At 36.4% G+C, this 27,836-nt stretch overlaps 1 protein-coding gene across 3 annotated transcripts; it reads right to left on the bottom strand.

Moving 5' to 3' along the window:
• Positions 1-1,742: 1,742 nt before the first annotated feature.
• On the bottom strand, positions 1,743-27,225 carry LOC122240296 (NKG2-A/NKG2-B type II integral membrane protein-like). Of its 3 annotated transcripts, XM_042991757.1 has the most exons (9): positions 27,210-27,225; positions 24,077-24,153; positions 17,931-18,031; positions 14,852-14,929; positions 14,343-14,396; positions 13,710-13,861; positions 6,639-6,742; positions 6,288-6,388; positions 1,743-1,820 (listed from the first exon to the last, which is right to left on the bottom strand). In XM_042991757.1, coding segments are annotated over exons 3-9 (513 nt in total). In that variant the 5' UTR covers positions 17,953-18,031; positions 24,077-24,153; positions 27,210-27,225; the 3' UTR covers positions 1,743-1,818. The 3 variants fall into 3 exon arrangements, with proteins under 3 accessions (XP_042847691.1, XP_042847689.1, XP_042847690.1); XM_042991755.1 differs by lacking the exon at positions 1,743-1,820 and having other exon boundaries at positions 5,926-6,388; XM_042991756.1 differs by lacking the exons at positions 1,743-1,820; positions 27,210-27,225 and having other exon boundaries at positions 5,926-6,388; positions 24,077-24,182.
• Positions 27,226-27,836: the final 611 nt, after the last annotated feature.

Below are 27,836 nucleotides of genomic sequence, written 5' to 3' on the forward strand. Positions count from 1 at the left end.
GGCATATCTTAGTAAAATTCACAAAATATACTGACAAGGAAAGAATTGTGAAAGCAGCAAGGGAAAAAAGTCCTTACCCTATAAGAGAAGACACATCAAGTTTGCAGCTGACGTAGCCACATAAACTTTGCAGACCTAGAGGGATATATTCAACAGCTATTTCAGAAAAATATGCAGTCAAAAATTCTTTATCCAGCAAGAATGTCATTCAGGATAGAAGGAGTGATAAAAAGTTTCCCAGAGACACAAAAAATAAAAGAGTTCATGACGACTAAGCCAGCCCTGCACAAAATTTTATGCAGGACTCTTTTAGTGGAGAAAAGACAAAACAAAACAAAAAAGACCAAAAACAACAAAGACTAGAAAGGACCAGAGAACACCACCAGCAACATCAACTCTAGAAGGAACACAATGGGACTAAATTGATATCTTTCAGTACTCACTCTAAGTGGAAAAGGACTAAATGCTCCAATGACAAGACATAGGGTATCAGAATGGATAAGAAAACAAGGTATATGCTTGTTACAAGAGACTCATTTTAGACCTAAAGTCATCTACAGATTAAAATAAGGGGATGGAGAACCATCTATCATGCTAATGGTCATCAAAAGAAGCCTGGAGTAGCTGACTTATATCAGACAAACTAGATTTAAAAATAAAGACTGTAACAAGAGTAAAAGGGCATTAAACCATTATTAAGGGGTCTATCCACCAAGAAGATCTAACAATTGTAAATGCATATTCCTACAATGTGCGAGCATCCTAATATATATATCAATTAATTACAAACATAAATTTCATTGGCGATAATACCATAAGAGTAGAAGACTTCAACACCCACATCTTACAGTAATAAACAAATCATGTAAGCAGAAAATCAACAAGGAAACACTGGCTTTGAATGACACGCTGGACCAGATGGACTTAACAGATACATTCAGAACACATCATCCTAAAGCAGAATACACATTCTTCTTGAGTACACATGGAACATTCTCCAGAATAGATCACATACTGGGTTACAAGTCAGCCCTCAACAAGTACAAAAATATTGAGACCATACTGTGCATATTTTCTGACCACAACTCTATGAAACTTGAAATTAATCACAACAAAACTTTTGAAAGGACCATATTTACTTGGAGATTAAAGAACATCCTACTAAAATATGGATGGGCTATCCACGAAATTAAAGAGGAAACTAAAAAGTACATGGGAGACAATGAAAATGAAAACAAGACATTCCAAAACCTCTGCGATGCAGCAATGGTTATAAGAAGGAAGTACATAACAATCCAGGCCTTCCTGAAGGAGGAAGAAAGGTCTTAAATATACAACCTAAAGTTACACCTAAAAAAGCTGGATAAAGAACAGCAAATAAAGTCCAAAAGCAGTGGGAAAGGGGAAATAAAAAAGATTAGAGCAGAAATCCATGATATTTACATTTAAAAAAAGAACAGATCAAGGAAAGCAGGAAATTGTTCTTTGAAGGATTAACAAAATTGATAACCCCGTAGCCAGACTGGTCAAAAAGAAACTCGGAAAGAACCCAAATAAAATCACAACTGGAAGAGGAGATATTACCACCAACACCACAGAAATATAAACAATAATAAAAGAATATTATGAGCAATTATATGCAAATAAATTGGAGAATCTAGACGAAATGGACAAACACCTAGAAATATTTAAACTACTAAAACTGAAACAGGAAGAAATGAAAATTTTGAACAGACCCATAAGCAGGAAAGAAATTGATTCAGTAATCAAAAATCTCCCACAAACAAGGTTCCAGGACTGGCTGCTTGTCCGGGGGAATTCTGCAAAACATTAAAGAAGAGTTAACCCTTAATCTTTTGAATCTGTTCCAAAAAGTAGAAATGGAAGGGAAACTTCCAAACTCACTCTACAAGGCCAACATTACTTTGATTCCAAAACCAAAGACCCCTCTAAAATGAAGAAATACCAACCAATTTCCTTTGTGAACATGGATGCAAAAACTCTCAACGAAATACTAGCAAATTGGATCCAGCAATACATTAAAAGAATTATTCACCCTGATCAACTGGGATTGATTCCTGGATGCAGGTCTAGTTCAATACTGCAAGTCAGTCAATATTTTACATCACATTAATAAAAGAAAGGATAAGAACTGCAAGATCCTCCCATAGATGCAGAAAAAAAAACCTTTCACAAAATGTAGCTCCCATTCTTGATATAAGCCCTCAAAAATATACGGATAGAAGGAACATAACTGAAAATCATAAAAGCCATATTGGAAAGACCCACAGGTAATATTGTTGTCAGTGTGGGAAAAACTGAGACCTTTTCCCCTAAGGTCAGGGAGATGACAACAATGTCCACGGTCACCACTGTCATTCACTATAGTGTTGGAAGTCCTAGCTTCAGCAATCAGACAGCAAAAAGAAGTAAAATCATCCAAATGGGCAAAGAGGAAGTTAGACTTTCACTCTTCTCAGCTGAAATGATACTTTCTGTGAGAAATCCAAAAAATCCCACCAAAAAACTGCTAGAACTGATACATGAATTCAGCAAAGTGGCAGCGTGTCAAATCAATGGATCTCTAATATATTGCATATTCATTCTGCTTTGTTACCCTGAGTTGTTGGACTAAAGATACCAATTTCTCTGTGATGGGATTGCTGATTAGTTGTGCCTCAGGTGCATCCCATCAGCATGTATAATCTCCCACTCACTAGAGAGACAGGACAGTGGTGACACACGCCTTCTTATGGGTATAGGTAATAATTTTTGCACTGTTTTTTGTATGTATTTATAAATGTGAAATATACTTGGGGACAAAATGGTAGGTGTTCTACATCAGAATGCATTTAGCAGCATCTCTCACTTTTCTCCATTCTTTATGGTAACAGATGCATATGTGTAGATGTGATATTCCAACATTGGAAGAGATAGGGCATTTCAGTCCCTTCTTCACCCTGCACACTGTAGGATCCCCAAATCTAGGATTCAAACAGGCTATCTTGTCACAGATTGACAATCTCCTTTGTATTCTTCAATTCCAAAAGACACAGCCTATACAGATGCCCAAATAACACACTTTGTGAGGAGACTGGGGTTCTTGAGCAATAGGGGAAAGGGCAGTAATTGCAACTTGATTTCAAAAAAAAACGAAACACAGACACCGAAAAAATTACTCTAGTGTCCACACATGATGCGTATTGAATTTCTCTCCTTTTTTAAAAGCAAATTTCTTTAATGTATATGATCAGAATGGTTGCCAGATAGCATTTCCGATGCCTGGCTATTTCACTGGGTGAAAGGAAGAAGACAATTATAGGGCTTTGGTTTTTATGGAAAATGGCCTTTATTGGACACTGGGAAAAGCAAAACATGAAGAGATCACAGACAGCAAGAACTTCATGTGCTTGGGCTTTATTTTAAGGATCTGTGGGCATTATATCATTTATTATTATTTATTCCTCAGAACAGCCCTATGAAGTTGCTACATTTAAGACCATCATGACACAAAAGCATCAATTTCTTAAGCCAAAACCACTGAAATCTAGTGACTACTTGTGTCGAGAGGTACTGTTCAAATACTCAAGTAAATATGAATAAGATACTATTTCCATCATATATTCCAGCAGAGAAAACAGCCAGAGCAGTTATGTAACTGAGTCCCAGGGCTAGGAGTGGGCACTTAGAAATTTCATGAAGTGACCACTTTCAATGCCAATGTCCTTACACTTTTTAATTTTCTGCTTATAACTTATTTCCTCAAAGACCATGTTGAAAACATCTATACTATCATGTCTGTCACTGTATAAAACTGATTTACAAGGATATTTGGCACAGATGGCAAGAAAAAAAAACCAAATGGGAAGTTAAGAGTACTAAATTTTTAATCTATTTCCAAACAATATCCTTTACAAACTTATCTATCTCATAAAGTATTACTTAAAAAAATATTCCTACGGCTCTAATGGTAGATTAGGTTATTTTCAGTGAATCTACGTTTTTTCCCTGTGACCACTGTGAAACGAGTGTAGTCTACAGACAGCAAATGATAAGTTTGCCCCCGTGACTTGTTTCACAATATAACGTGTGTGAGAATGTGATAGGTTATGAGTTCAGAGACCAGGCACTAAGAAACACATTTCTGCTAGTTGCTATCTCTGCTATGCAAGCTCATATACCAGGATCTGAGCTGCATCTGTATGTAGTCTGGAGTCAAGTCCATAAAGGCCCAGACTTGATCAACCCTAACAGAGCCAAACCACAAACAGGTGAATGAAAATTAAATGCTTAATTTTCAATGTCATTGCAATCTTGGGTTGTATGAAACACAACTTTAGGGATTAGTTACAGCTACCATAAACAATTATATTCAATTCCTTTTGAATATTCACATAATTTTTCTAGAAGAGTGTAGGGAATATGTAGAGAAAATACAAAGAATATGTCTATCTTCACAGATATAAATGCATATGAAATATGAATTTATTTTGCAAGTAATAACCGAGTTTCATTTCTTTCCCTCTTATAATTGAATTAGGATAGGAATATCTGTGAATCATTTTCTAATTACTCACGTTTGTCTTGAATTCTGGCAATAACCAGCCTTTGACCTACACAAATATCTGTAGATTTTAATTTTTGGTTTTCTTATGTAACACTTTATGTTTTGCATCAAAGTTGTTTTTTATTTTTTTTATTTTTTAATTTTTTAATGTGAAATTTATTGTCAAATTGGAAACTAAGTGAAATAAGTCACACAGGGAAAGACAACAAAGTGTTTTTTAGCATGGCTGTAACGACTGACAGAAGTGGGTACATAAAAAATTGAAAAAAACTAAATGTCATTCAAAATACATGAACCCAGTTGAGGAAAACAACATATAAGAAAAGGTATCACAGGACACTGGATATTATCCAATTAGAAACCAATCTCTACCTTGAAATAAATCTAATCTTTGATAGTGCTGCACTAAGACAGATTCAGAGAATACACTTTGGTTCCATCATCAGAGGAAGTTGGCCAATCTGAATGGCTCTTATACAGAAACCCTGTGGTTGTTCCATGATAACCCCGAGGGGCCATTCATTTAGTACTCTCAGCTCCAAATCCACCCTCACTGCCCTGTTGTCAATAATGGTGCAAGATCCTATCCATTTTCTCTCTGGTCATCTCACATGTTGACTTTTGTCAGTAAAAGACAATGGAGAGCCAGTGGAGCAGAAAGGGCTCTTCTTCCTGGCTTCATGGTGTTGTCTCTCCTTTGGCCGCCATGGCCTGGTTGCCAGTTGCAGTCCTACAAGAAGTCCTGTGTACTGGTCCTCCAGCAACTTTCTGTAGCCAGTCCGTCAGTTTCTTGTCTTCTGGTCTTTCCTCCTGATGTTCTGACAGGGAGTTCTTCCTGTTTGCCAGTCACAGCCTGAGATCCAGCCTCACCAAGTTCAGCCCGAGGCGTGTGGAGTTGCCCTGCCCCAGGACAATCCAGTGAGCATGTCTGCCACGAAGCTGTGTGTAGCCACATCGTCCTCGATGACATCTAAATCCCATCTTCAGAGAGCGGACCTGGCTTCCCAGTGATCCCTCCTTTAATTCTAAGATATTCTTTGTAATTTTATTGAACTTAGTAGCCTTTCCTCTTAGTAAGCTTTCCTTTACAAGTAGATCATAATTGTTTACCTCAACTTCCTTCCTTGTTTCTGTCTCCTGACTCAATTCTGACCGATAGCCTTGTCACCCTGGAGTGTTCAATCCTCATTTGGGGCCCTTAAAGGGCTAGAACAAATCAGCTAATTTGGAAATAGAAATGGAATTATTCACTGTGTTGAGAATTTTACATTAATGTTATGATTTGTAATTAACATATTTTATTCTAATAAATAGCAAAGCATAAGAAATAAATAATATATACCGAGTATATTTTTTACACTAATATAATTACATTTGAGAACAGTTCCATAACACCAAGAATGAAGCCTCAAGTACTCTTTGGTCTTTGGGTGATATATATGCATTGATGCGGATTCATCCTTGGTAAGAAATGAAACATTCTAGTGAGTGATGTTGATAATGGAAGAGGCCATGCGCATGTGCAGACAGGGACAATCAAGGAAATCTCAGGAGCTTCTTCTTAATTTTGTTGTGAGCCTAAAATTACACTAAAAATATTATCTTAAAAATATGCAAAGAAAATAATCATATGGGTTTTGAAATAATGAGAGACGTATTCTTTATAAATGGTGAAATAACATTATACCAAAATGAGGTAACTAAAATGCCTGGTGCTTACAAACGTATGGTCTTCTTACTGAGCAGGGTGCAAAATACATTTTTTTTTCATGAAAATTGAAATATGGACAATTCTTGTCACTCTCTGAAGATGCTGACAACCTGAAATACAGAGAATTATATCTCATTAATCTTACCATAAGGTTGCTTGTATCTCTTACTAGGTACCATAGTATTTTAATGAATAAACCATCCGTTTTGACTCATATATCTCAATCTCAATATTTCTCATACCATTTTTCTCTGGAAAAACTTCAACTACTGTGTTTATCCGATTGTTCACACATTGCTGTTTTTGTTTCTATGAACAATTCTTGTGAGGCATAAAATAAAAAATTGTCAGGAGACTTACAGTTCAGAAGAAAATGTTAAGGCTTTTGGCTGCACAGATGAACTATGATTTCTTCTCTGGGAGCCTCTAACCCATGTAGTAGCAGAGAGTAAATTCAACAAAAACTATGAGAAAATAAAATTTATTGGGAGTCAAATACAAGCTCTTATACTCACTTGAATTCTGTAATAACACATAAAAGTTCATCCTTTCTTCCTTTCTAGACACTTTCAAATTATAATGTTACACAGTGGACACGAAAGTATAAAATTATCTTAGTAGGACTAAGTGAAGAGGACAAACTGACCGTGAAGACAATTTCAGAGTTTAGAAAATGGATCACAGGTTAATAACTTATGAACATTGGAAAGATTCCTGGAGATTCAAGGCAGAAGCACATCCATCATCTTCTCACCTAGGAGGCTCAGTGTCTCCCCACCTACCCACCCCTGGCTCAGCGATCAAGAAGACTGAAATGTTACAACTGGGAGAAGCTGCAAAGAGCAAGGGTGCTGGTGCCACAGGGGGAGACCTGATCAGCAGTAATTAACATCAAAGGTAAAAGTCACAAGGTCATAAAAATAAGCAATAAGAATTTGGAAAACATTGAACAAAACTATCAGTAGACAGACCTCAGTGGAGAAGATTCTGCCATAAATGTTTGGCAACAAAAAATAGTAAATCTAGGAAAAATGACATACAATGCATGTTTACTGAAGTATATTTTTACAAAGTGTCTACCTAAAAAGTAAAAAAAAAAAATATGAAGAGAAATTTAAAAATGTCTTCCAACGAAAGGAAAGCATTGGTCAATAGAAACGTCTGCTGGGATAAGTTGTTGCACATATTAGAACAAAGGTACTTAAAAGTTATATTTTGGGGTGCCTGGGTGGCTCAGTTGGTTGGGCGTCTGACTTCGGCTCAGGTCATGATCTCACAGTCCGTGAGTTCGAGCCCCGTGTCTGGCTCTGTGCTGACAGCTCAGAGCCTGGAGCCTGCTTCCCAGTCTGTGTCTCCCTCTCTCTGCTCCTCACCTGCTCATGCTCTGTCTGTCTCTCTCTCTCAAAAATAAATAAAAGCATTGAAATTTTTTAAAATAATAAAAATAAAATTGATATTTATAAATATGTGAAAACTATAAAGAAAACTTAGTTGAAATAATTGCATGAACATGTGATGGCAGCAATTTAGCAAGTAGGAAATATCAATACAGAAATAAAACTATATCAAGAAACCACAGAGAATCTGAGTGCATAAATCCATACTGGAAATGGAAAATCCACTCAAGTAGAAAAAAACGGTGAATTTGAAGGAGTAACAAAATTTATTTATACCTTAAGATGAGAGAGAAGAAAGAGAACAATTTACAGAATTCAGAGTCTTTCAGAACAGTATCAGGAAAGCCAGCTTAGGTCTAAGTAGAATATGAGAAGAACGACAGAGGCAGAAAAGACCAGGACAAAATTTAAAATACTTATAGACACCAGAGACTTAGTCAACTGCTAACAGAATGAGCACGTACAAATCCACATCTCATGACATCATAAATGAAATGACCAAAGAACACTGGCAAATACAGACAAAGAAATACACTTGAGGGAAGAGAGTGGATTGTGAAGTGACTTAATTCAGTGTGAAAATCAGGGATGGGTGACACGTCTTCCACCTCCATCAGACTTACGCCACATTATCTAGGACAGAATCCATATCCCTGCCCTGCACACTAGTTCCGAGTGGAATGGGATACAAGCAGCAAAATGAAGGAACAGAAAGACACAGACCCTAAATCCCCCATGGAAACAATACGTTAAAAATGTCCAGACACAAACCCCCGCATAATCAGTCTAACCAGGTTTGATAAGGGTGCCAGGACCATTCAATAGGGAAAGACAGCATCTTTTACACAAGGTGTTGGGAAACTGACTTCCCACATGCAGAAGAATGAAGCTTGATGTTTCCATTTACACCGTATACTAAAATTAACTCAAAATGGACTAAAGACATAAATGTAAGGTGTAGAAGTTCCTCAAAGAAAAATTGGGGGGGGGGGAATAAACAACACTGTATTTGGCAATGATTTCTTGGCTCTGCCACCAAAACCACAGAGCACAAAGGAAAAGTCCACTGTAGACAAATGTGTGATATCAGCCTAAATATTTCTGTGCACTAAAGGGCATGATCAACGATGAAAAGAAAGAGTGGAAAAAACACTTGCAAATCATACATCAAACAGGGAATCGCATCTAAAATATAAAATTAATCTACAAGTTAGTACCAACAACAACAAACACCAAAACACAATTAAAAAATAGGGCAAAGAAATTAAAAAGGCATATTTCCAAAATCAATAAAAATTGTGAAAAATCATATGGAAAGATGCTAATGATCAGAGAAATGCAAATCAAAATCACGATGAATTATCACCTCATACTCATTAGGATGGATGGTATAAAAAAAAAAAAAGCTCAGGTGCCTGGGTGGCTTAGTTGGTTAAGTTTCCAACTCTTGGTTTCGACTCAGGTCATGATCGCACATTTGTGGGTTTGAGTCCTGCATCAGGCTCTGTGTTGACGATGCAGAGCCAGCTTCAGATGCTGTCCCTTTCCCTCCCTCTCCACCTCCCCTGCTTGCTCTCTCTCTTTCTCTCTCTCTCTCAAAACAAATAAATAACATTTTTTAAAAAAGGGTCAGTGAGGAGGTCGACCAGGAGGAGACTACACACTGTTGTTGGGCATGTAAATCGGTCACCGTTATGAAGAAGAGAATGGAGCTTCTTCAAGAAATTGAAAATACAATTACCACATGAATCAGCAATCCCACAGGTAGGAAACTATCTAAAATAATTGAAAGCAAGATCTCAAAGATATATATACACCCATGCTCACTGCAGCATTATTCATTAGAGCCACGGGGCAGAAGCCACCCAAATGTCCACTGATGGATGAATGGAGAAAGAAAGCGTGGTATACACATAACACTGTAATATTATTCAGTTGTAAATGGAAGGAAATCTTATCACCTGCCACAATATGCATGAAATTCCAGGACATTATGCTAAGTGAAATAAGCCAGTCATACAGATGAAAAAAAAAAACCTGTTTGATTCCACTTATAGAAAGTATCCAAAGGAGTAAAAGTGATAGAAACAAGTAGAATAGTGGTTTCTCAGGTTGAGGGGAAAGTGTTGAAGAAGAATTATTGTGCAGTGAGTTGAGTTCCAGTTTTACAAGAGGAGAGCTCTAGATATCCTTTGCAACAATGTGATAGTTGGCACTCTTAACTTAAAGTGGGTGCTTCAACTGGTTACGATGGATGATCTAGTTAAATGCAATGTAAGATATGCGAGAGTATAGGATTCCCGCTATATGACACTCTGGAAAAAACAAAATTATGGAGACAGTAAATTGATCAGTGGTTGACAGGGTTTAGGGGGAAGGAAGGATGGATAGGGAGCACAGAGGATTTTGAAGGACGGGAAACTATTCTGTAGAACTCCATAATGTTTGATACATGTCACTATCTACTTTTCTAAACGCATAAAATGCCCAACCTCAAGAGTAAGCTTTGAAGTAAACTATGGTCTTTGGCTGATAAAGATGTGTCACTATAGGTGTATCAGTTGTAGCAAGTGAACCACCCCACTGAGGGCTTTTGAAAATGACACAGTCTATGAACTGCTCCTGCATTGACACATAGACAGTAGGGGAATACAGCATATACCGGTGCTATGTCTGAGTTTTGCTATGAACCTAAAACTGCTCTAAGACACTAGGCTATTTTTTTAACATGGGTAATGTGTCAAATTCTATGTTATGGGGTCATGGAATTTTCTGCAACAGCTTAAATAAGAAAATCAAAGTCAAACCCACAAAAAGAGGTGATCTTGACAAGGGCAGGAGAAAAACAACTCATTATATTTAGGTAAATAACAATATGATTAAAAGACGAGTTCTCACTAGAAAGATAGTGGGAAAAAAAAGAAAGAAACCCACTACCTGTGCACACACACACACACACACACACACACACAAAACAAACAAACAACCAAAACAAAGCAAAAATACCTGTCAAACAGGAATTATACATTCAGAAAATAGTTTTTTAGAAAACAAGATGTATAAAGATCCCACATAAGACACAAAAACGAACAGAATTTATTCTTACTACACCTGCCTTTCAACAAAGTTCTTCAAGCTACAAGTAAAATGACACTAGATGGTAATGCATATCCGCAAGAAGAAATAGAGATCACCAGAAATGATAAATAGGTCGGTAAATGTTTAGATCTGCATGTGTATTTTCCTCTCTGAATTTCTTGAAAAGACAAGATAATTTGCAGCCATAATTATAACACTGTACGGTGGAATCTATACTATAAACCTTATGGTTTTAGCATTTGTTAATGTGTGTGGTACAAAGTCTTCATGAATGCCTCCCTTCAGGTATCCAACGTGAAAGCATGAAAGCAGAGAAGGTAAAGAGATGCACAGTTTGTGTTCAGAAACGAGTGGGAGCTGGCTTCAGTACAGCACTGTTAGAAGTACAGATTTCCCCTCTCTCTGACAGTAGATTGTTCCTATGAAAACTTTCCTAAGCTGAAATAGTGTAAATGAGGAAGCAAATATCATTAATTTACACGGAAAAATTACTGAGCATCCCTGTTCCAAAAATTCACCACCACCGCCAAACACAAAACACAAAAAATAACCTCCCTTAGCCTTTTCTGATACCTCAAGACAAGCCTTGTGAATGAAGAGGTACAGAAAATAAATTGAGATGAAGCACAGACACTCAAAAATACAGTTCAAACCTACGCCTGATACTGATAGACAGAGTGGATTGTTTTTTGAGAAATGAACTTGACAGGGACAGTCTTGCTCCTCGGGCTGTGAGCTGCTTCTCTAACAGTAAAACTAGCCCTGAACACAATGAAAGGATTGCTATGGAGAATACATGGCAAAAGAAGGCATTTTGGATCATAAGGAAGGAAGAGAGGACAAACGTAAGAATAAAATTCTTACCAGGTCTAATGGACTTTCCTTCACCTCCTGTGTTTTCGAAATTGTTTGATATTTGAAGCAAAAGTATCAGTTGAAGCAAAGTTATAACATGCATGTGATTCTCCATGTAAGCAGAGAAATATTTAGGACACTTATAGTATAAATGGGACACGGTAATGGACCATAAAGGCAAGTAAGTCTCTACATTTTACTCGAACTGCTGTGGGTTGTGATAGGTTGTGTAGACTGTGCTCTATGAATATACAATCATCTATATAAAGATATATAATATCTATATTACTTATATCAAGGAGATTAGAGCACGTGTATATATATATATATATATATATATATATATAAAACTTTATGTATATAAAGTTACTGATGAAGAAAAGACCTACTTTGCTATAAATGATGCTCCGTCAATGAGGTAATGATGTAGAAAAATACAACTTTCACTCTTACCTCACAGCCTCAGACATAAAGCATCACAAAAAATAAATTCTAATTGGATCATAAATCATAATGGAAAGTTAAAATATAAAGAAATAAAGAAAAAGGTAAATACAGGAAAATAATATAGGAAATTCTATTCATGAACTTTGGCTAACTTCTGAAATAGGTCCAATAATACTCATTGTATGAACAAAACGCTAAGTAGGACCATGGTAACATAAAAATTCTGATCATTGAAAGACTCCAACAGGAGAGTGAAAATGAAGATGCAGGTATTTGCATCTTAAAAGCTCAAAAAAGAACTCAGATCTAAAATATGACAAAGACTCCTGAGAAGTGAAAAAAAGACACCGTCCTGGAGAAATGGGCAAGAGACACAACCCAGCACTTCTCATTTTCACCAAAGAGAATAGCCTTGAGATTTACAACCCAGGAAAATGGTACTGTTTCTAACCATCAGAACCTTTAATGAATTTTTCTGGGACTGCTGAGTTTTGGATCAAAAGCCTATTTGGTATAATGTATTTTGCACCATAAAATAGAAAAATGTAGGGATAATTTAGTATAGTGAAATATACACATATCTATGTGCAATTTCCTGCTAATGCTTACAGAGAAGTGTAGTATAATCATACATGAATATGATTGTGTTACACTTCACACATTATTATTTTATTACGAAAACCATACATTTATTTTACATAAATATATTATATAATATGTCACTATGTGTAATAAATGATTATCAATATGATATGTGGAGGAAGACATAGAAAAGACTTTTCCTAACATAATTATGCATAATACCCACTTACAAAAAAGGAACAAAATTTCTGAGAATGGTTTTTAAAATGTCATATTCATATGAGAGCAGTGAATATTCACAAACTGTAGACAAGTGTGTTAATATAGATGGATTACAAGTAGCACCTGGGAGAGAAAGGAGACACATAAAAATGCACCCTGAATGATTCCATTGATATACAGCCCCAAAAGAAGCAGAGATATTTCATAAAAGGAAAATGGGCAGGCCTGACAAAGGCTCTACACTCCTGTCTCATGATGTAATTTAGAATTGTGTGATTCTAACTACACTGTAATCAGTGTGCACAATCATATGCCTAGTTTCCTTGATGTATTGTAAAATTAAATAGTAAAGTTAATTTCAGACAAAAGAGCATTTCTAGAAGCACAGGTTCCTATGAAAAGCAAGAACTGGACATTATCAAATGTACATTCAAGGTATAAAACTATAAATAATGTGTCATAGAGTCAAACCATGGAATATTAAACACTTTAAAAGAAATAAACTACAAATACATATAAAACTATAGATGAATTCTACAAGCATAATATTAATTGCAAGCTTTTTCTTTTTAATTTTTTTAACATTTATTTACTTTTGAATCACAGAGAGAGAGCACAAGCAGGGGAGAAGCGGAGAGAGAGGGAGACATAGAATCTGAAGCAGGCTCCAGGCTCTGAGCTGTCAGCACAGAGCCCGATGTGGAGCTCAAAGTCACGAACCTTGAGATCATGACCTGAGCCGAAGTCGGAGGCTTAATCCACTGAGCCACTCAGGAGCCCCGTTTAATGACAAGCTTTTAATAGAATCAGGAAACATTTGAAAACTTACCTTGTCCTCTTCATCATCATTGTAGAGCAGGTTAGAGTTGTTAGAAGCACAGGACGTCAAACTCTCCTTCCATGATTTTCTCTCAGTGCTAATGTAATAGCAATTGTTGGAATACGTAAACCACTCTTTCAGACAATGACAACAGAGACATGCTGGAGGGAGATAATACGAGATATTATCCAAAAAGCTTTGAATATTACAAAATGAAAATTTACATACTGTATATGGATACACGTATGTGTACCTACCATATTCAAATACCCTCACAAGCTGATAAAGTTAAAACAAAACACACACACACTCAGAGAAGAGTTAGGCTTTCATCTCCTAATTTATGTGCCCAAAAAGGAACCACAAAAATGTCCACATCTACATGTCCTGAGAGTCAGTGAACAAAATCGTCTTTATGGAATGATTTATCTTTTATCATGTTATGGAAGGAGGAAATGTGAGGCAATTGTTAACAGCAGTTACGGTGATTTTGAATGAGTATTTCCCCCTCAGTCCGGAAGATCATTGAACGATTTTTGGTTTCACTTTTTCCCAAAGAATCTGTTATGATCTTTGCCTACTTGAAGATAGAGCTAAAATAGACACTAAACTAATAACAGAATTTTGCAAGGGATGTTGTACCTTTCTGGATTGTCGTTTCCAGGGATGTTTTGTTCTGCTCTGGTCCTTCAGTAGCTATAACATTAAAGCAATTCTCAAAAAAACATAATATTAAATTAAATGAATCATAATAAGTTGAGTTTCTCAGTTTAAAATTGGGTGTGCTATATTACCAGAAAAATTTAATAAAGTAATGAACATGAGAGAGAAAATAATTCAAAAGCTTAAAAAACCAAACCTCACCATCTCTTACAATATTTGGTTTAAGCAATCTCAAGAATTAATGCGTATTTCACCATAAAGTCTCTTCTATGACTTGCCTTTGCGTTATTAAATCCAAACATATGATTAATTCTCCCTAAATTTATTCTCTTATTTCTACTTTAGATAACCTCTAAATAATCATTCCACACTTAGAGCACACATGCATTAAAATGAGACAATAAATTCAAAGTGTTACACACTATGTCGAGGAACTAATGATCAGCAAGTTGAAAAATTCCCTTTTAGTCATTCAAACATGTACGTACAGGGCATAACAGCTATTGTTACCACAGTGGACATCAAGACGAGGCAGAGGATTCCCAAGATACCGGCAATGAGCTTCTCTGGACATGAAGGTGAATAGTAGGAAGAGAAATTCAAACACTGAGAAGGGATGCCTGGAAACAATCATTTAGGAGATATACAAGCAAGAGAACCGACAATGCACAGGGAATCACATAAAATAACCTGCACCTCAAACCCATCACTATCATTGGAATCTTCTCTCAGAATATACCAATGCGTTCAATTACAATACCATATTCCAACCTCCAGCTCTGGTCCTCACAAATGAAAACTATGTGAAATCCTACTCTTTCCCCACACACCTGCACCCTACCTTCACATCCTAAAACAGATATACCTGCTTGTATTAAATGTTTACCTTTGCAGGGAGAGTTCTTGCCATTCCCTTGAAGGGCCCGAGAAGCATTTTGAAGATTTAATTCTGCATAGGCTATCTCCTCCTCTGTTACTGAAATGGAACACTTCGTGCCCTTAGGTTGCACTTGCTGTCTTTTTGAGCCCTTAGCATGATGGAGTTCCGCATAAGTCACGCCTTGGTTGTTCATGTCTGCAGCTGAGTAGTGTCAGCTACAATGTGGATGAAACTGCCCTGAAGGTCTTGATCAAGAGTGTGTGTCATGTGCTGATGACATTGCTAGTACAGTGACACCGTGTGGGGTGCAGGGTGAGGGATGCTACTCATTTGCATTTGAACAATATAAAGTCTGGTACTAACTTCCGTAGAGAGAGAAATAAGTGTTTCATGATAGAATAAGTGGATTTTCAGATGGATGCAAAGTTCCTGGTTTTGAAGATGGGACAAGAAAGCCATAGCAGGGAAATACGGGTGGTCTTTAGAAGCTAGAATATGTAGGGAAATGGATTGTTTCTTAAAGCCCCCAGAAAGAAATTCAGCCCCGCTGACTCCTTGATTTTAGACCACTGAAACCTGTGTCAGGCTTTTGACCTAAAAAACTATAAGTAATAAATTTTTATTGTTTAAAAAAAAAGAATAAGTGGATTTTTACGATAATAGCAGAATAGTATTGGTTGCAAAACATGTAAAGCACTAAATTAGTGAAGAAGAAAGGAATTCTTGAATAATAGTGTCCTCATTAATGTAATATCAGATTCCACAGACATATTTCAACACTATTAGAATAACCAGATTAATTAAAATGCTGTATTAGAAAAAAAGTGTTGTATCAATTTTGACAATGTTAAAACCCATTACTGGTTAAAATTAAGTCCCCTAAGATGGGAGAATATAATTTTTAGCACATATAGGAATTTCATGTTGCAAATGACTTTTATTTGTGGTTTGAAATTGTGTTTCTAAAAAGTAATGCACTGCTATCAAAGTGATATTTTATTTTGAACATCTGCAGAGTTCTGAGAATTGTTAAATTTTAGAAGAAATATTTCATATGTTGCAAAATGTTACATGACACACTAAAATTGCCCAGAGCAAGAACAATAGTGAAAACAAAAAGAAACAAAGCATTTTTTACAAGAGGACTTAACATCAGAGTGACAACTGATTTAATGGCAAAGATATGAAACCATAAAATGATAAATAAAAGGGCAGATCATTTATGGAAGAACACAGTTGTTACAAACTTCTAGAAAGATCTACGATTTCAAAGGCAGTTAGGGTAACTCCAGTTGTTTAGTTATACTAAAACTCACATAAATGTAATTTCAGACGTCAGTCAAGGAATTGTGCAGTCAGTGAACTCTGGAATATTCCTGTCTCTCCAAGTACAAAGTATCAGCTTCAAAAATTATTTCGTGGGGCACCTGGGTGGCTCAGTCAGTTGAGCGGTTGGTCGAGAGACCAACTTTTGCTCAGGTCATGATCTCATGGTTCGTGGATTCGAACCCCACGCGGGGCTTGTGCTGACAGCTCACAGTCTGGGGCATGCTTCAGATTCTGTGTCTCCCGCTCTCTGTCCCTCTCCTGCTCATTCTGTGTCTCTTTCTGTCTCTCAAAAATAATAAACATGAAAAATTAAAAAGAATAAAAATTAAAAAGATTTATTTCATGTCTAGCTATCTAGTTTAGTAATCTAAAATAGTAATTAAAATACGTACAATATAACGCATATAAAACACTTAAACTCAATCTGAGTGGTCTAAGTTCTCAATAATGTGTTAGTGATTTTAATTATTTTTATTAAAAAATTGTTTTGTTTCCTTTTGAGAGAGAGAGAGACATAGACAAAAAGACAGACCGTGAGTCGGGAGGGTTAGAGAGAGTAAGACACAGAATGTGAAGCAGGCTCCAGGCTCCATGCTGTCAGCACACAGTCTGATGTAGGGCTCGAACTCACAGTGAGATCATGACCCCCGCCGAATTTGGACACCCAACTGACTGAGCCACCCAGGAGCCCCAATTTTAATTATTTGTAGCACAGTACCCATTTATCATTACTGATTCATAGCATTTAGATCATGTAACAATTCTTTGCACAAGAGCGTCTTTCAGTATTGAATATCTTTCTTGGCCAAGTTTTGTTCAATTTTATAAAAAGTCTTTGGATTGTTTATAGTTAAGTTTAAATTAGCATTTTTACGCAAGGTACCTCGCATTTTATGAAGAATCAAACTGCTTTCATTTCTTGAAATAAATATATGAGGTATTACATTTGACCTTTATGGTATAATGGACTCATTTTAGGGATTTATGTTTAAAGACTGGACCAATGTCGAATATATATAATATATTCTTGATGACAACTGATGACAAATCCAAATCATGTGTTCTTTGTCCTGATGCTTCTGTGATCTCACCTGAAATTATATTGATTTGCCTATATTTATAGGTATATGCATATGTTCTTAATGACTTCTCCACAGGCAAGAATTTGAATATTGTAAGATCTCTAATGTATCTCATACTCATTCTTGTTTGTTACCCTGAATTGTTGGAATGCAGATACCAATGTTCTCTGTGATTTCATTGTATATTGGCTGTGCCTCAGATGCATCCCACCAGCATTTATAATCTCCCACTCACTGGGGTGACTACTAGAAAGGCAGGACCGTGGTGACACATACCTTCTGTTGGCCAGACAGTCATGCACCGTCCAGAGGGAACCAGGTTCCTCTCATAAGCAGACAGTATCTGTGGTCTTCACAGCCTGCCGGCCCTGTGAGCGCTGAGAGTGAAGCAATAGTGGACAAAGTAGATTTCTCATCAATGTGTCACGTCAAATTTGAACAGGAAATTCTTGCCCTTGGGCTATTTTGAAGACACTTTATCTCCTCACACACCTCCAGAATGTAGAGGCTTTGGGCTTGCAGTGTGGCATTTAGTTTGTGCCTCAGCAAATGCCTCTGACAAATTTTATGTTCCAGGAGATACTGGGGTCAGAGACTTAACCACCCAGGCTGTTCACTTGCTTCCATCTGAATGACAAACACTGAGGACTTAGGCCTTGTGTAAAATATCTTAGAAGTTTTTGTTTTACTTTTAGGCAAATTTGCTACATCTAGATATTATGTGTTTCTTTTTCTTATGCCCTTGATATGTCATTTCTATTTCACTGAAAATACTCTAAAATCATCAACCCGTAGACGGGTGTTTAATTATATTTGACACTAAGAGTGAAAAATGACTACATTTTCAATTTTTTTGCGACTGCCATAAAGACATCAATTTCTGAATGGATCTTCTCAAATTCTACCTTCATTTTGAATATACCTACATTCCATTTGTATTATTTGTAAATAGGTTATTAAAGTTTCTGCTGGAAAAATAAATGCCTGTGGGAGGGAAAAAACATTGAATAATATTGAGCAATAGCACCTTTCCAGAGATTTGAATGTTAAATAATTATTCATGCTATTTACTTATTCATTCTCCAATGGTAACTAGGTGTCTCTATTTAAATAGGAATATTTGTTATCAACAAACAAACAAACAAAAAACCTAAGTCTAACTTTGTAGGGGAAAATCAATGAGTGTTTAACAATCTCACTTAAGTCAAAATATTGGTGTAGGGCAGAGAAAGTACTTTTAAAAGACAATTAAATAACATGAACATCCAAGCAATAAAACTTTATATCTCAATTACCTACTTTGCATCACTGGAATTCTTTTCCTTTGTGTTCATTGTTGGATTTGATTTGGTAATAATTTTGGGCATATTCACGTGCATGTTTCCTTTGGTCTATAGTTTTGTTTGGTGTTTGGCAAAATTGGTTGACAATACTATTTTCATTTTCATGTATTTATTTTCCCAGATGTATAGCTGCCATATAACATCACATTAAGTTCAGGTGTAGACATAATGATTCATCATTTACACACATTATGCTATGATCATCATGATAACTCATCGTGATCACCCATCACCATACAAAATTAATACAATGGTATGGAATCTATTCTCCATGTTGTAATTTACATCCCTGTGAATTATTTATTTTATAACGGAAAGTTTGTACCACCTACTTTCTTTTGTTTCTTTCAGCCACCCTCGTCCCACTCCCTTACAGAAATCACAAAGTTGGTCTCTCTGCATGTGAGTCTATTGGTTTGTTCATCTGTTGGTTTGTTTTTGTTTTGACATCATTAGATAAATCATATGATATTTGCCTTTCTCTTTCTGACTCATTTCATTTAGCGTAAAACCCTCTAGATCCATCAACTGTGTCAAAAATCAGGAAGATGTTTGGAGAAACCTCCATCCTATTGCCCATTGTGATGACACCAATTCAGATTCTCACCGACAGTGCATAAGATTTCCTTTCCTCCACATGCACACCAATATTTGTTATTTCATGGTTTTTGGATTCAGACATGTGGGAGGTGCTATCTCATTGTGATTTGATTTATGTTTTCCTGATGATTAGTGATACTGAGCATCTTTTCACATGTCTGTTGGCGATCTGCATATCTTCTTTCAGGAAATACCTATTCAGGTCTTAGGTCCATTTTTTTTTTTTTCAACGTTTTTTGTTTGTTTGTTTGTTTTTTTTTTTTTTTTAATTTTTGGGACAGAGAGAGACAGAGCATGAACGGGGGAGGGGCAGAGAAAGAGGGAGACACAGAATTGGAAACAGGCTCCAGGCTCCGAGCCATCAGCCCAGAGCCTGACGCGGGGCTCGAACTCACGGACCGCGAGATCGTGACCTGGCTGAAGTCGGACGCTTAACCGACTGCGCCACCCAGGCGCCCCTTAGGTCCATTTTTTAATCATGCGTCTGCATTCTTTTTGTGTTAAGATGGAGGAATTCTTCATATATTTTGGATATTAACCCCTTGCCGGATATATCATTTGCAAATATCATTTCCCATTCAGTAGGTAGTCTTTTTGTTTTGTTGATGGTTTCCTTGGCTGGGGAAATGCCTTGTGGTTTGTTATATTGTTTATTTTTCATTTTGCTGCCATTCTCTATGAAAACAGATCCAAAAGAATACTGAGGAGAACTATCTCCATGAGTTCATTGACTATGCTTTCTTTAGGAGTTGTTGTTGCTGGCCTTACCCCTACCTCTTTAATTCATTTTAGGTTTCTTTTGGGTTTGGCGTAAACATGTAGTCCAGTATTATTCTTTAGCATATAGTTTTCCAGTTTATAAACACCATTTACTGAAGACTCTCATTTCCTTTTTGTCCCTTCTTGCCTTCTTGTCACATTTAATTGTTCACATAGACACACATTTATTTCTGGGCTTTTTACTCCATTCCTTTGATCTATGTGTCTATTGTTGTCCCATACTGCTTGGATTGCTAGAGCTTTGTAGTAGTCTTTGAAATGTAAGAGCATGTTTCTTCCAGTTTTGTTCCTCTTTCTAATGATTGTTTGGATATTCAGAGTTTCTTGTAGTTCCATACCAAGTTTCAGGTAATTTTTTCTAGTTCTGTGAAAATGCTATTAGTATTTTTATAATGATTACATTGAATCTATAGGTCATTTTGCATAATTGGGATACTTTCACAATATTATATCTTCCATTCCGTAAGCACAGTATATATCTTCCTATTTATTTATTTGTGTCATCCTCATATTTCTTCTGACAATAGCTTAAATTTTCAGCGTGTAAGAATTTCTCCTCCGTGGTTAAAATATTCTTTGGTAATTGATTCTTATAAATGCGATTATAAATGGGATTGTTTAATTTCTCTTTCTCACAGACTATTACTACTGTATAAAGTCCAAAAGATTTCTATATATTAATTTTGTTTCCTGAAACTTGACTGATTTCATGTATTCGTTCTAATATGTTACTTTGGCGTAGTGTCTCATTTTTTTTCTAGAAATTAAGTCATCTGCCAATAGTGACTGCTTTGCATTTTCTTTATTAGCATGGATGTCTTTGACTGACTTTTCTTTTCAGATTTCTGTGTCTAGGACCTCCAGGACCGTGTTGAATAAAGTGGTAAGTGTGAATTTCCTGGTCTTGATCCTGATCTGAAAGGAAAAGCTTTTGGCTTTTCCCTGTTGAGAATGATGTTAGTTGCGGGCTTGTAATATATGAACTTTATTATATGGAGGGAAATTCATTCTCTACACACTCTGGGAAGTTTTTTCTATAAATGGATGTTTAATTCTGTCAGCTACTTTCTCTGCATCTCTTGAGATGACCACATGATTTTGATGTTTCAGCAGTTAATGTGGTGTGACAGGTTGATGGATTTGCAGGTCTTGAAGCATCCTTGCATAAGTGGAATAAACCCATGCAATCATGGTGTTTGAACTTTTTCTTGTATTGTGGAATTCAGTTTGCTAATACTTGAGTGAGGATTGTTGCATGTTGATCAGGGACATTGGCATATACTGTGGGGGGTGTGTGTGTGTGTGTATGTCTGTGTGTGTTTGTTTGGTTTCCTTGTTTTGTTTTGGTTTTGGGGTAACGCTGTCCATATGGAATGAATTTGGAAACTTTCCAATGTCTTCAGTTTTGAGACTAATTTAGGATGCAGAGGTGTCAACTCCCTTGAAAAATTTTGTAGAATTAGGACGCCTGGGTAGCTCAGTCAGTTGAGACTCTAACTCGTGATTTCCACTCAGGTCATGATCCCAGGATCAAGGGTAGGAGCCCCACGTCCAGCTCTGAACTGAGTGTGGAACCAGCTTGAGATCCTCTTTCTCAATCTCCCCTGTCCCTCTCCCTTTTCAAACTCTCTCTCTCTCTCTCTAATATAAAAATAAATAACAATAAAATAAAATAAAACTAATGTTTTCCTGTTGTTGTTCTGCTTGCATGATTTCTACTACATTGTCCTCCAGGTAGATGATCCTTCTGCATCACCTAATCTGTTATTGATTCATTCTAATGTAGTCTTTAATTTCCATCATTGTACTCTTCAGGTCTGATTGTTTCTTTGGTTACATTTTCCATTTCTTTGTTGAAGTTCTGTGTTCATCTACCCTTCTCTTGGGTTTGGTGAGCATGTGGATGATCATTACTTTGAACTGTTTATCAGGTAGATGGCTTATCTCCGTGTTATGTCCATCTTTTTCTGAGATTTTATCTTTTTTTTTCATTTGGAACGTATTTCTCTATCTCCTCGTTTTGTTTGACTGCTTCTTTCTATATATAGGTAGGATTAATCCAAAGCATTCATCAATGATGCCAAATCATGTAAAATTCACTAATGTCTTCTGAAGTTGGAGGTACTTACATCTATTATTCCTGTACTTATACACATTTACGTTTTAAATTAAACAATTTATATTGTCCTTTGTTACACGTTTAAACATGGGTTCCCATTTTTGGTGTTTAACTTTAATGAAATCTATGCCTAGATGTATAAAAAACACCACACTCAAAATTACTCAAAATAATATGGGTAATTAGAGTTTACTTTTTATGATATCAAGTATCTAACTATTTCTTTTATAAACATTTTTTTTTCAACATTTTTTTTATTTTTTTATTTTTGGACAGAGAGAGACAGAGCATGAACGGGGGAGGGGCAGAGAGAGAGGGAGACACAGAATCGGAAACAGGCTCCAGGCTCCGAGCCATCAGCCCAGAGCCTGACACGGGGCTCGAACTCACGGACCGCGAGATCGTGACCTGGCTGAAGTCGGACGCTTAACCGACTGCGCCACCCAGGCGCCCCTCTAACTATTTCTCATAATGGCAAACCAGGTGACCTAGGCACGATGGATGAACTAGATATGAAAATATCTTTGGAATATGATGGCAAGGTGAATTAGTTTTCAAGGACTCTTTTTAAAATAACTTCATTTATTTTGAGGGTGAGAGAGAGAGAGAGAGAGAAAAGAGGGAGAGGCAGAGAGAGGGAGAGACAGAATCCCAAGCAGGCTCCAAGCTGTCAGTGCAGACTCTGATGTGAGACTCAGTGTCATGAACCAGGAGACAATGAACTGAGTCAAAATCAGGAGTCAGACACTCAACCGACTGAGCCACCCAGGTGCCCCTAGAGATTTGTCTCCAACTTTACAACCCATTAATTACCAGAACAGAAAATTTTAATATTAGTAAATTTGGGACAAGAGAATCTGGATGCACAGCTCAGTCCTTTCTGCATTATGGGAGCCAAAGTAATGAGCCCAATATGTACAATACCTATGAATAATCTCACAAGGTAGACACAGAGAAACTTACCAATTTGATCTTGATATCCCTGACTTCTGTGTGATTCTTTCTACCCTCAATTTATTCTTAATGATCATCTCCCTAATAATGTTCCATATTTATATATCTCCACTGGTGTTGGTGGATCCCCTAACCCAAGCTCATAAATAATTTCTATGGCTTCTTATGGGTATAAGTAATAATTTTTGCACTGTTTTATGCATGTATGTAGAAATGTAAAAAATGCTTTGGGAGAAAACTGGGAGGGGTTCTACATCAGAATGTATTTAGCAGCGTCCCTTATTTTTCTCCATTCTTTATGGTAACAGATGCATAGGTGTGGATGGGATACTCCAACATTGGAAGGGAAAGGACATTTCAATCCCTTCTTCATGTTGGACCCTGTAGGATCCCCAAATCTACTAATCAAACAGGCTATCGTGTCCAGCTTGAAAATCCCCTTCAAATTCTTCAATTCCAAAAGAGACAGTCTTTACTTATGTCCAAATAACACACTTTGTGAGGAGACTGGGGTTCTTGGCAATAAGGGGAAAGAACAGTAATTGCAACTTGATTTCAAAATATGAAACACATATATAGAAGAAATTACTCTAGTGTCCATACATGATGTGTATTGAATTTCTCACCTTTTTTGAGGCAGATTTCTTTGGTGTATATGGTCAAAATAGTTGTCAGATTACATTTCTGATATCCTGCTATTTCACTGGGGGGAAGGAAGAAGACAGAGCATTTTATTGGAAATTGGCCTTTATTGAATGTTGGGAAAAGCACAGTACGAAGAGATCACAGACAGGAAGAACTTAATGGACTTAGGCTTTACTTCAAGGATCTATTGGCATCATATTGTTTATTTTTATTTATTCCTACATAAGTTGTTACAATTAAGGTCATCATGTCACAGGTGATGGCACAAAAGCATCAAGCTCTTAGGCCAAAATGACTCAGATCTATTGAACGCTCATGGGCCAAGAGGTACTGTTCAAATACTCTTCAAGTAACTATGAATAAGATACGATTTCTTCCATAATTTCTAGCAGAGGAAACTGAGTCAGAGCAGTTACATAACTGAGCCCCAGGACTACAAGTGTGCACTTAGAAATTTCATGAAGTGACCGCGTTCACTGCCAATGTCCTTACTTTACACCTTTATGCTTATACCTTATTTGTAAGTTGTTCAAGGACCGTGGTGAAAGCACCTATACCATTATGTCTGTCACTGTAGAAAACTGCTTTTGAGGATTTTCAGCACAGAAGAAAAAGACCCAGTTGGGAAGTTAAGAAAGTACTAAATTTTTAATCCATTTCCCAATCATTTTCTTTTGCAAACATATCTTTTAGAAACTATCCATATTTTCTTTTACAAACTTATCTAAATCAAGCAATATAATAAAAAAACATTCCTATGGCTATAGTGGTAGATTAGGTTATTTTCAGTGAATCTACATTTCTTCCCTCTGACAATGTTGAAAAGAGTATACTCCACAGACAACCACGAGAAGTTGGCCCATGTGACTTGTTTTCACAATATAATGTAAGGATGTGATCACTTGTTTTCACAATGTAATATGAGTGGGAATGTGATAGCTCATGACTTCAGAGACCAGGCACTAAGAAACACATTTCTGTTAGCTGTTATCTCTGCTATAAAATCATAGACCAGGCAGCCCGATCTTCTCAAAATGAAATCTATACAGGGATCTGAGCTGAACGTGTATGCAGTCCGGAGTAAGGTCCAGCCTTGATCAGCTATAACATGTAGTCTGGAGTCAAGTCCAGCCTTGATCAGTTATAACATAGCCAAACCGCAAACAGGTAAATGAAAAATTAATGTGTAATTTTCAATGTCATTGCAAACTTGGGTACTATGAAACACACTTTAGTAATTACTTACAGTTCCCATTAACAACTATTCAATTCATTTGGAATATTGATATAATTTTTCTAGAAGACTATAAGGATTATGTACAGAGAATATAAAAAATATGTCTCACTTCACAGATATAAATATGTGTGAAATATGAATTTGGTTTACAAATAATAATCAAGGTTAATCTCTTTCCCTCTTATAATTGAATAAGGGTAGAAATATCTCTGAGTCGTCAACAAATTCCTCAAGTTTGTCTTGAATTCTGGCAATAACTAAACATTTGACCCAAACTAATTTTTGTACATTTTAATTTTTTGTTTTCTCTATTACTGAACATTTTATTTATTTGCCTCAAAGTATTTTTTTGCACGGTCGTAAAGACTGACAGAGGTGTGTGCATGAAAACATTAAAAAATAAATCTTTTCCAAAATATATGAATCCATGTGAGGAAAACAACAAATAAGATACCGGTTATTATCCAACGAGAAAGCAATCTCTACCTCAAAATGAGTTTAACCTTTGATAGTGTGGTACCAAGAGAGATTTGGAGAGTACACTTTGGTTCCATTATCGGAGGAAGTGCGCCGATCTGAATGGCTCTTATACAGCATCCCTGTGGTTGTTCTATGATAACCTCAAGTGGCCGTTCTTTTAGTACTCTCAGCTCCAAATCCACCCTCTGTGCCCTGTTCTCAGATAACGGTGGAAGATCCTATCCATTTTCTCTCTTGTCATTTCACATGAAGTTGACTTTTGTCAGTAAAAGACAATGGAGAGCCAGTGCAGCAGAAAGGGCTCTTCTTCCTGGCTTCATGGTGTTGTCTCTCCTTTGGCCGCCATGGCTTGGTTGCCAGTGGCAGTCTTGCAGGAAGTCACGTGTATTCGTCCTCCAGCAAGTTCTTGTAGGCAATGTGTCAGTTTCCTGTCTTCTGGTCTTTCCTCCTGACGCTCTGACAGGGAGCTCTTCCTGTCTGCCAGTCACAGCCTGAGATCCTTCCTCATCAAGTTCAGCCCGTGGAGTGTGGAGCTTATCTGTCCCAGGCCAATCCGGTGAGCCTGTCATCCGTGAAGCTGTGTGTAGCCACATCGTCTTCAATGACATCTGAATCCCATCTTCAGAGAGTAGATCTGGCTTCAGTGATCTGTCTTTTAATTCTAGGATATTCTTTGTAATTTTCTTTAACTACTATCATTTCCTTTTAGTAAACTTTCTCTTAAGTGGATAAATGTTTACTTCAAGTGTCCCCTTGTTTCTGTCTCCTGACTCATTTCAGACTGATAACCTCATCACCCTGGGTGGTTCAATCCTCATTTGAGGTCCTTTAAGAGTTAGGACAAATTAATTAATTTGGAAATACAAATGGAATTATTCACTTTGTTGAGAATTTTTACAATAATATCATGATTTGTAAAATATATATATATATATATATATATATATATATACAGACATATACATATAATTAATGTTACTAAATAGCAAAAGCTTAAGAAACAAATAATATATACCTCAGTATATATTTTTTACATTAATATAATTAAATTTGAGAAACAGTTCTATACCACAAAGAATGAAGCCTCAGGTACACGTTGGACTTTGGGTGATATAGATGCATTGATACGGATTCATCCTTGATAAAAAAGGAAACGTTTTAGTGAATGATGGTGATAATGGAAGACCCCACGCACGTGTGCAGACAGGGGCAATAGAGGGTTCTCTGGAACTTCCTCTTAGTTTTGTTGTGAATCGAAAATTACACTAAAAAACATTATCTTCAAAATGTGCAACGAAAACAATTGTATGCCTGTTGAAGTAATGAGTGATGGATTCCTTATCAATGGTGAAACTGCATTATACCAAAATGAGGTAACTACAATGCCTGGTGCTTACAAACATATCGTCTTCTTACTGAGCATGGTGCAAAATTAATTTTTTCTGTACGAAAATCGATATATGGACAATTCTTGTCGATCTCTGAAGATACTGACAACCTGAAATACAGAGAATTATATCTCATTAATCTTACCATAAGATTACTAATATCTCTTACAATGTACCACAGTATTTTGATGAATTAACCATCCATTTTGTCTCATACTTATATATCTCAATCTCAAGATTTCCCATACCATTTTTCTCTGGAAAACCTTCAATTACTGTGTTTATCCGATTGTTCACACATTGTTGTTTTTGTTTCTAAGAACAATTCTTGTGAGGCATAAAATCAAAAGTTGTCATGGGACTTACACTTTGGAAGAAAATGTTAAGGCTTTTGGCTGCACAGATGAACTATGATTGCTTCTCTGGGAGCCTCTAATCCATGTAGTAATAGAGAGTAAAGTCAACAAAAACTATGAGAAAATAAAATTTATTGGGAGTCAAATACAAGCTCTTATACTCATTTGAATTCTGTAATAACACAAAAAGTTCATCCTTTCTTCCTTTGTAGACACTTTCAAATTATAATATAATGTTACACAGTGGACACCAAAGTATAAAATTATCTTAGTAGGACTA

Source organism: Panthera tigris, chromosome B4, assembly GCF_018350195.1.
Source record: "Panthera tigris isolate Pti1 chromosome B4, P.tigris_Pti1_mat1.1, whole genome shotgun sequence".
Classification (NCBI taxonomy): domain Eukaryota; kingdom Metazoa; phylum Chordata; class Mammalia; order Carnivora; family Felidae; genus Panthera; species Panthera tigris.